The sequence below is a fragment of the Bos indicus x Bos taurus genome, chromosome 2 (assembly GCF_003369695.1).
Source record: "Bos indicus x Bos taurus breed Angus x Brahman F1 hybrid chromosome 2, Bos_hybrid_MaternalHap_v2.0, whole genome shotgun sequence".
In the NCBI taxonomy this organism is placed as follows: Eukaryota; Metazoa; Chordata; class Mammalia; order Artiodactyla; family Bovidae; genus Bos; species Bos indicus x Bos taurus.
In genome coordinates this window covers 120,452,610-120,468,119 of record NC_040077.1, presented here as the reverse complement: position 1 = coordinate 120,468,119, position 15,510 = coordinate 120,452,610, and the positions used below count along the sequence as shown (strand labels likewise).

The window sequence follows — 15,510 nt, the reverse complement described above, 5'->3', positions numbered from 1 at the left end:
AATCAGACACACTTGTATTTTCACAGGCCTTTGTGTGGTCCTGCTTCAGGAAGGAAGCTTAAGTGCCTAACCAGCACCTAGACCACCGTGAGCTTTCAATACGTGCTGTTGTTTTTCTTTCCATCTTTTTCTCCACCCCCAGAGTCAACCAGATGTGGGCTCCTCTTTGTAGCTCTTCCTGCCCGTCCTCTACTGCAGGCAGAGGGAGCTTCCCTCCTCCAGGCGCCCACCACCACCCCCCACAACTGGATGAGTCCTCATTCCATAGCTGTGTCGTTGTCTGAGTAAGCCTCCCCGATAGTGAAGTGCTCAGGAATTCAGTTTTCTACAGTGATGTACTAGCGTTGCTGGCATTCCTGTGGTCTCCCACATCCTACCGCACAGGGGAAGGACCGGCCTAGGCCAGCCAAGCCCCAGGTTACACAGCAGGCAGCAGTTGCTTCCTAGTCCCTTCCGGGTCCCAGTCCCTTCTTCCTGTTGCAGGCCATCCCTGACCCACTCCCCGTTCCCTTCATCAGCTCCTCTGAGGAGCGGAGCTGTGGTCCCAGCCCAGCACCACACCTGCCCCAGGAGCCTGGTGGCTCAGTCTCCAGCTGGTATTCCTGGCTTGGGCACCAGGATGTTCCTAAGTCTTTCAGTGGTCTATGCTGCTGCTCCTCTGGGGGGTGCCCGGGCTTCTTCTTCGGGCTGCCCACCACTTAGGAGACCATACCCAGGGTGGGCCCACAGTGTGGCCATGGAGACTGTGTAGATGGAGCACGCCTAGTAAATGAGCTACGGCTGTGCTAGGAGTGTGTCGGGAGGGCCCAGCCTGGCCACGGTATCTGCACTTCCCTCCCCAAGGAAGGAGCCCCTCACCAGCCAGGAGGGCAGCTTTCTACCCTGCTCTTCGTGCCCATGGACTTTGATTTTGGACCTCAGGTAGAAAAAGGTGTATTAAACGTAATCCTTGCTTCAGGGTATTTTTCTCATCATTGGAATATGTGTGGCCTTTTTTTGTTTGCTTGTTTAATTTAACAAATATTTGAGCACCTTCCGCATGCACTGAGGTCTGCAGAAGGTAGTAGGTACGGAAGGATTGCTTGTGCCTTGGAAATATAGTCTTGCTGAGTAGAAACGTGTGTGTGCGACACACACACACACACAGAAGTACACAGACTACAGCAATGTCATAAGAAAAGTACGAAAAGTACAGACAAATGTTACTGCATTTTCTTCAAAAATATTTTAGTACTTAACAACTAAAAGATAAGGACTTAAGAAACACAGTATCATCATCAGACTAAAAACGAAGCAATTCCATAGTATCCCTTGTCACCTAGTGAGTGTTCAGATATTCCCTTATAAATGGTTTTTATAGTTGATTTTACAGGTGAGAAAACTGAGGGGTAGGGAGGTGAAGGAACTTACTCAAAGTCACACAGTTGATAAATGGCAGTGTTTTAAACTGTAGACCCTTGGGGTAGGGTTCATGTCTTATTCATCTTTGATTATCTGTCTGTTGCTAAAGACCAAACTCTGAACTACTTTCCTATAAAATGATTATCTCCCTGTAAAATCGCTGCCTCCTTATAAAATGTCTTCATTAGCATTTGGGCATTGCTAATTTTTTATTATTCTTGTTCATGTTTCTTTGAGTATCCTCTGTCAAAAAATTGTTCTTTGTTAGTCTCTTGTATAGGTGGCTCAGTGTACATGCTTAAAGTATATTCCCTTTTAAAAACCATTTTCTTATGGTGAGTCTCTGGAATAGGGTTACTGAGTAAGAGGATTTGAGCGTTTTTATTCCTCTTGATACGTATTGTTAGACTGTTTTCGTCCACGCTTGGACTAATATGTATTATTACCAGCAGTGCTATTTCACAATAAGCTCACCAGCATTCCACACTGTGACCTTTTTCTTGCTGGCTAATTTATCTGAAATGGTATACCTCAGTCTTTCATTTTTGTTTCTTTGACAAGTATAAAGCCTTCTTTAATAGATATTTCAACATGCTCTCATATGTCTTAACTAAGTCTTCTGCAATTAATAGTAATGATATTTATCTCTTTCTACCTGCTCTGCAGGTTATAGATTTACCATATATTTATGGTGTGTGTGTGTGTGTAATACATAGAACATTTACTGGGGAAAATTTAGCACAAAAAGTAATAATCCACTAATCCCACCATTCAGATATGACTATTGTTAAATTTTACTTTCATTTCTTTAAGTGTCATAGTGCACATTGTTTTAACTTAAAAAAAAACATATTATGAGACATGGTTTTCTTTTTTGTATTAATTCAAATTTCATTATTTGCTCAGTGTGGGAAATATCTGAATCACAGAATTGAGGAAAATCGACTTTGTTTTATGTAAATTATAAAAGGCCAACCAAAGCCAAATCATGTTTCATAAAGTGAACACTTTTAAATTAGAAGCCAATATATAACCTCTGCCTCCCAGAGATGCCCTGGATATATAATAACTTAGTAACTTTGTCTTTTATTAACAATGTTTGGGCATATTAATTTTATCTTTTTAAAATGCTATTTTAAAAGCAACAATTGAGGTAAGAAAATATCCTTTACTCTTGAAAATATTTTTGGCATGGCCTTGTTTAGTCACTAAGTTGTGTCTGACTGTTTTTCGACCCCACAGACATAGCCCACCAGGCTCCTCTGTCCATGGGCTTCTCCAGGCAAGAATACTGGAGTGGTTTGCCATCATCTTCTCCAAGACATGATTTTCTTTACTGATATGTTAGGTAGACTTTTTATTTATAAACATTTTAAATATTCACTGAGTGGTCTAAAATGCAGTTCAATAAATGTGTATTAGTACTTCATGAATGCAAGGTATAGTTAGGTGTGGGGAGGGTCCCAGAGGGGGCAAGTACCATGGGAGTTTTACGAGACTTTTCAGAGGCACAATTCAGGTTACAAGCTCTGATCACCCCGCTCTGTACAGAGACAACTTTGTTGCCAAGACCGGGTTCTTTCATTTGTCATTATATTTTATTCTAATTATTTTATGGTTTAAAAAGTAGGGTTCCATCTGGAGTACATTGCAGTAGTACTTTTTCAGGTCTGGATCTGGTTAGTTCTTGTCTTAAAAATTCTTAAGTAATGATTTCTAATCCTATTTCATTTCTGCTTTGCCATACTATCCATTACTTTTATTTTTCAATGATCTCTAGTTTTTATCCTGTTCTTTGGACAACAGCTTTGTGCTATGTTTAGAAACCTGGGAGTTTCTAATGTGGTAGACGAGATACTCTGAACAGCCTCCCCACTGACAAAGAAGACTGTGTCCTGACTTACAAGATAGCAGGGACTCTTCAGAGGTCAATACACAAACAAAAGCAGGCATCTCCGTTTCACTTAGTGTAAAAGTCAGTCAACCCACCAGTCTGAGGGATCCTTTTCAAGTGTAAGTCAAATCATGTCTCTTTTCTACCTGAAACTCTGCTTGGGCTCCTGTCTCACTCTGCATTAAAGCCAGAGCCCTTCCAGTAGCTCCCAAGGCTCTTTGAGATCTGACCCTGTTACCTCTCACACCACCTCCCTCACCCACATCCCCTTGCTCATCCTACTCTAATCACTCCAGCCTCCTTGCAGCTCCCTGAACTCACCAGGCATATTCCTGCCTCAGCACTTTTGCACCAGCTTTCCCCTCTGACCGGATCACTTCTCTTCCAGGTACCACCCTGGTTTGCTCCTCACCTCCTTTAGGTCTTTGCTGAAAAATCATCTCCTTACACCCTGACACCTTATACCGTATTTAATGTTACACCTGTACCCCTCACCTAATCTGTTTTTTAAATTACTTTATAGCATAGTATAGAATTTACTTCTTTGTCTTCCTCCCTCCTGCTAGACTATAAACCCTGTGAGGACAAGGATCTTTGTCTATTTTGTTCACTAGCGTGTCCCAAGCATGTACAATAGTGACTATTCAAATATGTTAAGTGAATTAATCCAGAGAGAAAACCTAACTCTGAAATTGGCCTTCTCTCTGGGGATGTATGCTGAATCCTTTTAGCACTGATCTTCAGTTTTGATAGCTATGAGTGTTCCTAGGGACTAGCCAAGATAGAGAATCTGATAAGATCCCTCATATAAAGCTGGGAACCCTAAACAAAGTACATCATCATTAGTATAAGAGAATATTAGGAACCCCCCCCCCCATAGAGGAGGACAGCAAGAAAATGTGTCTGTTTTGATCTTGTTAGTGGTTGGAAGAGAGCAAAAAATTGAGAATTTGAAGCCACAAGCCAGTCTTTTCTTGGGTTCATTGCCCAAATTCATATTAACTATGTGATCTAGAAGCTCCCCTCATAGCTCAGTTGGAAAAGAATCCACCTGCAATGCAGGAGACCCGGATTCAATTCCTGGGTCAGGAAGATCCCCTGGAGAAGGGATAGGCTACCCACTCCAGTATTCTTGGCCTTTGCTTGCGGTTCAGCTGGTAAAGAATCCGCCTGCAATGTGAGAGACCTGGGTTCGATCCCTGGGTTGGGAAGATCCTCTGGAAAAGGAAAAGGCTACCCACTCCAGTATTCTGGCCTGGAGAATTCCATGGGCTGTAAAGTCCATGGGGTCGCAAAGAGTCGGACTCGACGAGTGACTTTCACTTTCACTTTTATTTTCACTGGAAGCCTGAAGCCTAGAATTTATTTTATCTTGCAGAAGCAAACACAAACTCTCTCTTGAGGAATCTTCCAACTAGGCTTTTAATAATTATCACAGATAAAGTTTCAAGCACATGAGCTCACAATAAAAAATCACAAACACAAAGAAACAAGTCACCATGATGGGGAGCCAGCATAAGCAATAGACAGCAGATTTAAACCTGTAATTACTTCATGTACTGGAATTATCAGACACTAAAAATTGAAGAAAGTAGGGAAAACCACTAGACCATTCAGGTATGACCTAAATTTATATCCCTTAGGATTATATAGTGGAAGTGACAAATAGATTCAAGGGATTTGATCTGGTAGACCGAGTGCCTAAAGAACTATGGACAAGGTTCATGACATTGTACAGGAGGCAGTGATCAAGATCATCCCCAAGAAAAAGAAATGCAAAAAGGCAAAATGGTTGTTTGATGAGGCCTTACAAATAGCTGAGAAAAGAAGAGAAGTAAAAGGCAAAGGAGAAAAGAAAAGATATATCCATTTGAATGCAGAGTTCCAAAGAATAGCAAGGAGAGATAAGAAAGCCTTTCTAAGTGATCAATGCAAAGAAATAGAGGAAAACAACGGAATGGGAAACACTAGAGATCTCTTCAAGGAAATTAGAGATACCAAGGGAACTTTTCATGCAAAGATGGGCACAATAAAGGACAGAAACAATATAGACCTAACAGAAGCAGAAGATATTAAGAAGAGGTGGCAAGAATACACAGAAGAACTACACAAAAAAGATCTTCATGACCCAGATAATCACGATGGTGTGATCACTGACCTAGAGCCAGACATCCTGGAGTGCAAAGTCAAGTGGGCCTTAGGAAGAATCACTACAAACAAAGCTAGTGGAGGTGATGGAATTCCAGTTGAGCTATTTCAAATCCTGAAAGATGATGCTGTGAAAGTACTGCACTCAATATGCTACAGCACTCAGTATGCACTCAGCAGTGGCCACAGGACTAGAAAAGGTCAGTTTTCATTCCAATCCCAAAGAAAGGCAATGCCAAAGAATGCTCAGACTAACGCGCAATTGCACTCATTTCACACGCTAGTAAAGTAATGCTCAAAATTCTCCAAGCCAGGCTTCAACAGTTCATGAACTGTGAACTTCCAGATGTTAAAGCTGGATTTAGAAAAGGCAGAGGAACCAGAGATCAAATTGCCAACATCTGCTGGATCATTGGAAAAGCAAGAGAGTTCCAGAATAACATCTACTTCTGCTTTATTGACTACACCAAAGGCTTTGACTGTGTGGATCACAACAAACTATGGAAAGTTCTTCAGGAGGTGGGAATACCAGACCACCTGACCTGCCTCTTGAGAAACTTATATGCAGGTCAGGGAGCAACAGTTAGGACTGGACATGGAACAACAGACTGGTTCCAAATCAGTAAAGGAGTACATCAAAACTGTATATTGTCACCCTGTTTATTTAACTTATATGCAGAGTAAGTACATCATGAGAAACACTGGGCTGGATGAAGCACAAGCTGGAATCAAGATTGTTGGGACAAATCTCAATAACCTCAGCTATGCAGATGACACCACCCTTATGGCAGAAAGCAAAGAAGAACTAAAGAGCCTGTTGATGAAAGTGAAAGAGGAGAGTCAAAAAGTTGGCTTAAAATTCAGCATTCAGGAAACTAAGATCACAGCATCTGGTCCCATCACTTAATGGCAAATAGATGGGGAAACAATGGAAGCAGTAACAGACTTTATTTTGGGGGGCTCCCAAACCACTGCAGATGGTGACTGCAGTCATGAAATTAAAAGATGCTTCCTCCTAAAGAATGACCAACCTAGACAGCATATTAAAAAGCAGAGAGACATTACTTTGCCAAAAAGGTCCTTCTAGTCAAAGCTATGGTTTTTCCAGTAGTCATGTATGGATGTGAGAGTTGGACTGTGAAGAAAGCTGAGCACCAAAGAATTGATGCTCTTGAACTGTGGTGTTGGAGAAGACTCTTGAGAGTCCCTTGGACTGCAAGGAGATCCAACCAGTCCATCCTAAAGGAAATCAGTCCTGAATATTCATTGGAAGGACTGATGATGAAGCTGAAACTCCAATACTTATGGCCACCTGATGCAAGGAACTGACTCGTTTGAAAAGTCCCTGATGCTGGGAAAGATTAAAGGCAGAAGGTGAAGGGGACGACAGAGGATGAGATGGTTGGATGACATCACTGACTTGATGGACATGAGTCTGAGTGAGCTCTGGGAGTTGGTGATGGACAGGTAAACTTGGCGTGCTGCAGTCCATGGGGTCACAAAGAGTTGGAACTGAACTGAAAAATAAAACAAAAATATTTACTGTGTTTAAAGAAATAAAAAATTGAAAATAAGTAAATTGAAAATTGCTTACCAAAGAGTAAGCAAATATAAAAATTTGACTTAACAGATTTTTAAAAGGACTAAATAGAATTTGTAGAAGTGAAATATATGAACATTGAAATTATACACAGGGTAAGCAAGATATTGGGGCTTCCCAGGTAGCTCAGTGGTAAAGAATGCACCTGCCAATGCAAGAGATGTGGGTTTGATCCCTGGGTCAAGAAGATCCCCTGGAGAAGAAAATGGCAACCTACTCCAGTATTCTTGCCTGGGACAGAGGACAGAGCAGCCTGTCCATGGACAGAGGAGCCTGGCAGGCTACAGTCCACGCAGTAGCAAAAAAGTCAGACATGACTTAACGACTAAACAACAACAAAGCGAGATATTAGAGACAGTTGAAGAGAGAAGATATGAGAAGATAAAGAAGGAATTGGAACATAGAGCTGAAGGAACTTTGCAAATGTAGCACAAAGAGACAGAAAGAAAATAAAGGCAAAGGAAGTGGTAGAGCCAGAGGGTGTAATGTCTAATCATAGTTTCAGGAAGAGGTTGTATCAGGATACAGAAACAAGACAGGTAGTTTGAACAGGGAAATTTTAACATAAAGAATTGCTAACTTTAAAGATGGCTAATTACTAAAAAGGATAAAAGCAGTTACTATATCTGGTACTACTACTACTACTAAGTCGCTTCAGTCGTGTCCGACTCTGTGCGACCCCATGGACTGCAGCCTACCAGGCTTCTCAGTCCATGGGATTCTCCAGGCAAGAACACTGGAGTGGGTTACCATTTGCTTCTCCAATGCATGAAAGTGGAAAGTGAAAGTGAAGCCGCTCAGTCGTGTCCGACCCTTAGCACCCCATGGACTGCCGCCCACCAGGCTCCTCCATCCATGGGATTTTCCGGGCAACAGTACTGGAATGGGGTGCTATTGGGAGAGTGGAAAATGAAGCAGCTTAGAGGAGAGCTCCTCCCTGCAAGTCTGAGATTGAAACCTTTGAGGAAAGGCCATGGTGTGCAGCCTTTCAGAGGGTTGCCAACACAACTGAATTGCAGAAGTAGCCTGCTGTGGAGTGGAGAGAAGCTTGTTGGACTGTGCAGGCCAAAGTTGAACTGAAGGCCATTGAGGTGAACGCAACCACACCCTCATACCCTGAACCAAAGGTGGTCACACGGAAAACAGCAAGCCGAAAGGGAGAGAGTTCCTTCTTCCTGATCTGCCCTTGCAGTGTTTTTCAAGCAACTTATATAGACAAAGCCTAACATAGAGCTAGCTGGGCTTCCCTGGTTGCTCAGTGATAAAGAATCTGCCTGCCAATTCAGGAGACATGGGTTTGATCCCTGGGTCAGGAAGATCCCCTGGAGAAGGAAATGGCAACCCATTCCAGTATTCTTGCCTGAGAAATTCCATGGAGAGAGGGGTGAGCTATAGTCCATGGGGTTGCAAAAGAGTCAGACATAGCAACTAAACCACATCATCAAGAGCATAGAGCTGCCTAGTCAGGAAGAAATGTCTCACTCTAGTATCACAAAGCAGGGCGAAGAAGGGTAGATTTGGAGCTGAGGCTAAATAAATAAATTAAAAATGAATTGCTGGCAGAGAGTAAACGAGAGGAACGTTTATTCTCAGATTCAGGAAATCCAACAAATTCCAAGTATATTACCTAAAAATGAATCCATACGTAGACAACATATTAGTGAAACTGAACACCAGAGACAGAAGATCATAAAACTAGTGAGAGAAATGAGACAGATAAAAGAATACCTGTAGAGGAATATTTATTAGACTTACAGCTTATTTCCCCCCATAACAATGGAAGGCAGAAGATAGTGAAATAGCAACTTCGATCTATCAGCCTTCACTGGATAGCAGTAGAATGTAAGTTGGGAGGTGGAGTGACTGAGTTGGCATTCTAAGGTTTTGAATTTCTTGTGTGTGTGCTAAGTCGCTTTAGTCATGTCCCACTCTGTACGGCGCTATGGACTGTAGCCTGCCAGGCTCCTCTGTCCATGGGATTCTTCAGGCAAGAATACTAGAGTGGGTTGCTGTGCCGTCCTCCAAAAGATCTTCCCAACCCAGGGATCAAACCCACATCTCTTAAGTCTCCTGCCTTGGAAGGCGGGTTCTTTACCACTAGCACCACCTGGGAAGCCCTTCAGTTGCTTGAGCAGAGGGTAAAGATGTTGAGTGATTTTAGACTACCTTAAGCATACATATTCGGAGAAGGCAATGGCACCCCACTCCAGTACTCTTGCCTGGAAAATCCCATGGAAAGAGGAGCCTGTAGTCCATGGGGTCGCTAGGAATGGACACAACTGAGAGACTTCACTTTCACTTTTCACTTTCATGCATTGGAGAAGGAAATGGCAACCCACTCCAGTATTCTTGCCTGGAGAATCCCAGGGACGAGGGAGCCTGGTGGGCTGCCGATTATGGGGTCGCACAGAGTCGGACACGACTGAAGCGACTTAGCAGCAGCAGCAGCAAGTATACATATTACAAAGTAAGTATCTGGAGTAACCACTAAAATAGTAGGAGTTTATTAAAACAGTTTGGTTTGGAGAGTGGCCATAAAAACATAGACCAGCAAAACATAGATTAGAGCACACACACAAAAAATCCACATATATCTGGAAACTTGATTTTGACAAGGCTTGCAAAGCACATCATTGGGAATTGCCTAATATATGATGCTAGGTCACCTGATTGCCCGTATGCAAAAAATGAAATTGGATCCCGATCTCTGGGGCTTTTAATTAGTAGTAGCTTATTTATTTCTGAAATTGGAGGAAATTCTCTTTTTGGCTTTATTAAGTTTTTCCAGCTAGGAGAAGGTAGAGTCCTTGTATTTCATCTCTCCTTTCAAGGTTTTATTATTTTCATGGGTTAAGTATTATTGTGGCCCAAGTACATCCCTGAGTTTAGTGACTTAATGCTTTCATCATTGTGTGAGTGGAGATGGTCCCTTTTGTGTTTAAGCTGAGACATCGGCTTACATGTAAAAACTCACTAATCTCTAGTAACTACTCCTCTCCCCTCTGAATTTTCTAGGTGGGCAAGCTTTGTCTGCAGTATAATATTTTATTTATTTTTCTATATTATACCTTTTTGTTTCTTTTTTTCCAGATAATAGCTATTGTCAGCATTTCTCATGCTATGTAAAATAGAAATGACAGAAAGGTTCAGACTTGGAGTCAGAAGACATGGGTCTGGTTCTTGGCTCTGCCATCTAGTAGCTGAGTAACATTAGGCAAGTTACTTAACCTCTCTGGGCCCTGTTTCTATAGTCTCTTCATCTGGAAAATGAGGGGGCTTAACTGTAGCAGTTAAGGTTGCTTCTAGTTCTGAAATGAAGCCATTCTAGTATATCTCCATTAAGTTAGAGTTGGCTCCTTATTTTAAATAGTTTCTCTTTATTGTGGAGTTTAATTTTGTCTGTAGTTTTAATCAAGAAGGGGTGCTATAGGCTATTGAATGCCATGATTGGGAAAATTAAATTTGAATTGTAGATCTATATTTTCCGTGTTACGATGAAGCCAGTGATCACCTTGCTCATTGTCCCTGCCTTCCATTTAAATCATCTGACCATTGAAAGTGATTTTTTGAAAAAGAGTATGGATTTGATTAGCTAGGGTTTCATTTTGGATTTTTGCCTGTATGTTCACAAGTGAGATTTTGATCACAGGCTTTTGTTATGTTTCTTCCTTTTTGTGTGCCGTCCTTGTTCATCCCATTTTTTTTTTCCTTTTAAAATATTTTTGTATACTTTATGCAGTATAGGAGCTAACTTATGTATACTTTAAAAGTTGGAGAATTATTTAGGGATTCCCTCAGGGCCATGTGCCATTTTAAATGTTTCATTATGTTTCTTCTGTGGATCTGGTCTCCTGTTGGGCCTCTTTGAGGAAAGCTGCCATCCAGGTGCAGCTGGGAGGGCCCTTGTCTGGGACCCCCAGGAGCTGTGCCACTCGCTCCAGAACCCGGAGCAGGTCACTTCTTCTGAGTTTTCTCATCTGTAAGATGGGAATGCAGCTGCCGCCCAGATGAAGTGTGAAGCAGTGGTGGGTGTGCTTTGTGAAGTGGGACCCTCTGCCTGCTCTCAGAAGGGGGCCTTAGTAGCTGATCGGGCTTCTTGTATTTTTACAGGGGCTTGTCCATTTCTGCTTAGTTTTCCGACTCAAAAACAGAACTGAGACTTAAAAGCCTGCTCCCACATGCTTTTGGAACATTTATTTTGCTATTTCCTTTTTTATTTCCTTTTTTAAAAAAAGGTTTTAAATGGTAATTGCCTTATTTCCTGTGGAATTTTAAAATCTTTCCTTTCTACCCATTTTAAATTTATACCACTAATAAGTGAGAGAAATCTGATTATAACTCAAGGGTGCCTTTTCTTTTCATTTTATTGTGGAAGAAGCTTTGAAACCTATTTTCTTAAGGATTTCTTAAGGATCCTCATGGACACATTTATATAGCATTTCCCCTCACACGTCTTTAAAAGTCCAAATTGTTTTTTAACAATTGGAGCTAAGGTAATTAATTCAGAGCAACTGAGATGAATTTTACTCATTAATAAGCTTATGAACAAGAGTGTTAAGTTGTATGAACAAGAATGTATTGATTTGTATTTTTCTAGCATGTGAGGTTCATGAGCACAGGAACTTTGTTTTCTTGTGTGTTCACTGTTGCATCCCAGGCTCTTAAATCAGAGCCTGGCACATAGTAGGTGCTTAATAAGTTTCTGTTGAATGAATGAATGAGTATAGGATAGTTCTCACGTTTGATTTTAATAATATGTGCGTGTCTTTATTAATGAGACTAATGACTTATGCAGTAACAAATGAGTATTATTTCTGCTCATGGTGCCTGTGGCTCTTCCTGCTCCTGGCTGAGGTACCAAAACACCTTTCCTCCTCCTTCCATTGGTCTCCTCTGCTGCCTCCTCCTAAGGCTCTTGAATAGCTTCTATTTGTACCTTCTTTTTCTTTTTTGTTCTTTCCCATCACTCAGGTATTCCCTATTCATTTATTTATTCATTCATTCCCTTAAGCAGTCTTCACAAAAGCACTTACTGTATGCCAGACCGCTAGGCTTGGAGGAGATGGGGGTAAACGAGACTCAACCAAATTTATAGTCTGACGGGAAGACAGGCCTGAGGAGATACACTTCTTAAATATCGAATTATAAATGATAGGAAATGCTATGAAGGCAAAGCTTGCAGAGCCTTAGTAAAGGCTTCCAGGAGAAAACTGAGATCTAAAGGAAAATTAGGAGTTGGTAGGTTTGGGACCTCAGGGAATAGCATGGGGATGGCTTGGGGAGCCAGGGGTGAGGGGAGGGAGGGGACAGAAGCAGGGTTTACCGGGGGAGTCACAGCTCCAGTCACAACCTGCCTAGCAGCATCCCTACACTGTGACAAATGGCACTGATATCTTGGTTGTCTTCAGATGGTCTGTGCTACAGATTTTTTTCTGGATTTGGAAGTCACTTAAGGAAAAAGTAAAAATTTTACGTCATTGTTAGTTGTGTCTTTGGGTAAGTCACTTAACCTCTCAGAATTCCTCAGTTTCTCTGAAATGGAAGTAATTCTGTTGAGTCTGTGAGGTCCTCTGTGACCTCTGCCAGGCCACCCTGTGACTGTCTATGGGAGGCCGGTCCTCCTCACCAGACTGAGTGCCGTGCGAGCCTGAGGGAGGGTCTAACTCACTGGTGTCCTTCTGGCTCCTGTTACTGGGCCAGGCCTGGAAGGAGGGGATCGTGACAGCCTGCGTAGAAGGAGCCTCAGGGCTGGGCCCAGAGGACAATCTCGATTTGAGGGAGGGGGAAGGGCTGCAGAGGTGGGGAAACACCCAGGGTCTGCAAAGCAGCAGATGCTCCAGTGAAGACTGAAGCCAGAGGCTGACGGCAATGCCAGCGATTAATAAAGATGGTGCTAACTTACTGGGCCCCTGCCATGTGTCAGACGCTGGTTCACACACTCATCCTATACTCATGTATCTTTTCACTAACCCTGGCAGGTAGGTAACTGCTACTATTCCCGTTTTACAAATGAGCAAACTGACGGATTAAGTATCTTGCCCAAGGTCACACAGTTAGCAAGTGTTGGAGCCTGCATTTAAGACCAGGCACTGTGGCTTCTGAGTATAGGAGGCAATGAATGCAGAGAAGGGGGGGGCCTTAAATGCAGGCTAGGAGGCCCAGCTGGTCTTGATCCTGTTTGCTCTGGGAGCCGTGCAGGCTTTGGAGGGAGGGAGTGCTCAGACTGTGCACGTATGCCCGGGAAAGCTGACTGTCCGTCTCTCCTGCAGAAACCATCCACGGAACAGCCCCTGTACAGCAGCAGCCTGTGGGGCCCGGTGGCCAGTGGCTGTGACTGCGTAGCTGAGGGCTTGTGGCTGCCGCAACTACACGTAGGGGACTGGCTGGTCTTTGAGAACATGGGCGCCTACACCGTGGGCGTGGGTTCCCTCCTCAGGGGTGCCCAGACCTGCCGCATCACCTATGCCATGTCCCGGGTGGCCTGGTAAGGGGGCCCTGCTGGGAAATGGAATGGGGATTGGAGAGGGGGGCAGGCTGGACTGAAGCCACATGGGGAGCCTCCGGTTTGGGGCCCTGCCCCTGTGTAACCCAATGGGACAAGTAATCCTGGGCTACTGATTTCAAGTGAGGCCTGTGCCGGGCACCTGGCTGTGGTCTTTAATGAGACCGAGTTTCCCCTGGGGAGCTCAGAGCCCTGGAGGGACACAGAAGCAGACAGGCGCACCTGAGAATACAGTGCTGCGGGGAGGGGCCGGGTTTTGGAGGCTTAGATCCCCACCCCCACCTCCCCGAGGCCCAGATCTACCTCCCTGAGGAAAGAAGGATGAAGTCAAAGCCTGGCGGGAGTTAAATGGCTGGAAGGGCAGGAAGGGGGTTCTGTTCCAAGGTCCCCCAGAAGAGGGACCTTCCATGAGGGGGGACATGGTCCGATTTGGATTTTAGAAGGAATTGGGGGCAAACATGCCTTCGAAAAACATGAGGTTGGTCGGGGCTGGAGAGGGAGCAGGGCTGGACGTGGGAAGGGCCACGAAGGGTCGCTTAGAGCTTCCAGCAGTGCTGGTGGGGACTGATTGGAAGTCTGGGGGTGACATGGTCTGATTTGGATTTAGAAAGACCACTGTAGCTACTGGGTGGATGAAGGGAAGACAAGGGCAGGTGTAGACAGAGCTGACCAGTCGGGTGGCTACTCACTGAGCATGCCCTCACCAGGCCGGCACTGGGATCCAGCGAGACAAGCCTGAAAGTCCCGGGCCTTTCTGTCAGGCTCTACACTAGGCGTCGTATGATGATTTTCTTTTACTCAAACACACAACACTATGGGATCAGTGTTGACACAAACAGAGGTCACTTGCTTGAGGTCACACAGCTGGTCAGCAGTGAAGAGTTCCCCCCATATGGGGCTGGGGAGACGGCTGCAGAGGGCAGGAGCCATTGGGAGGGGCTTTTATGCCGGGTCCTGGGGAATGAATGAAGCCTGTGCCCCCAGGGACATGCTGGGGGCTTGAGCTCCCCCCACCCCAGGAACAGTGGTCCCAAACGGCAGGCCTGACGGGCTCGGGATCAGAGCCACCTGTAGTTCATCCAGTCAACAAACCTGCCGCTTCTACTCCCTGCACGGGACAGGCTGATGCTGCCATTTTGAAATCACGAGTGTTTTGACAAGGCCAAAAAAACCCCACAAAACACCAAACGTAAGAAACCAATAATCACACAGGCTTCCTTATCTATCCCGGCTCCATCGTCAGCAAACACAGGTGGATGAAGTTGCACGGAGTCAGATGCACACGTTACTAGGAACATAAAATTCTGATGTATTGCAATGGCCATGTCCAAAAATCCTCCATATCGAAGGGGCCTCGTGGGCACATCCTACTTTAGAATCTGGCTCTGTGCTGGATCCTGGAGGGTAAAAGAACATCTGAGAATATGGAGAGCCAAGGGTCAGACCTGCACGCGCACACACACACACAGATATACACAGATAGACACACACACACAGAGACACATAGACACACACCAGCAGACTGCAGAGGTCACTAAGGAGGGAGGGTGGCCAGTGAGCTGGGGAGGAGGCACCACCTGATGGGTGAGGGAGGAGTTAGCCAGGCACTGGAGGGCCAGGCAAGCTGACAGGAGGGTGGCCTGGGCCGGGGTGGAGGGGGGCTTCAGAGTCCACTTCATCCAGAGTTTTAAGTGGTTCTGTCTAGCTGCAGTGGCATGAAGGGACAACTCAGTCAAGAAGGACCTCGGAGGCCCACGTTGGCCTTGATCTTGAAGGCAGTGGGGAGCCAGTGAGGGATTCTAAGAAACTTATCTTTCAAAGCCCATTTAGATAAGGAAACAGAGGTTCAGACAGAGGGCACTTGCCCAGAGTACCTCCCACCTGGAAGGGAATGGCCTGACTGGACTGACTACTGATTTGCTGCTGAATTGTACACATTGGCAAAGGGGGAGGCCTTCCTGCAGG

The 15,510-nt window shown here is 44.4% G+C and overlaps 1 protein-coding gene across 6 annotated transcripts in view; it reads left to right on the top strand.

Annotated features, from left to right (window-relative positions):
* Window positions 1-15,510, top strand: part of AZIN2 (antizyme inhibitor 2) — a 45,179-nt gene that overhangs the window by 22,558 nt on the left and 7,111 nt on the right. For all 6 annotated transcript variants that reach the window (XM_027516674.1, XM_027516658.1, XM_027516629.1 and 3 more), the window contains one exon: window positions 13,313-13,527. In XM_027516674.1, coding sequence (XP_027372475.1) covers window positions 13,313-13,527 — 215 coding nt within the window. The remainder of the gene's footprint in view (window positions 1-13,312; window positions 13,528-15,510) is intronic.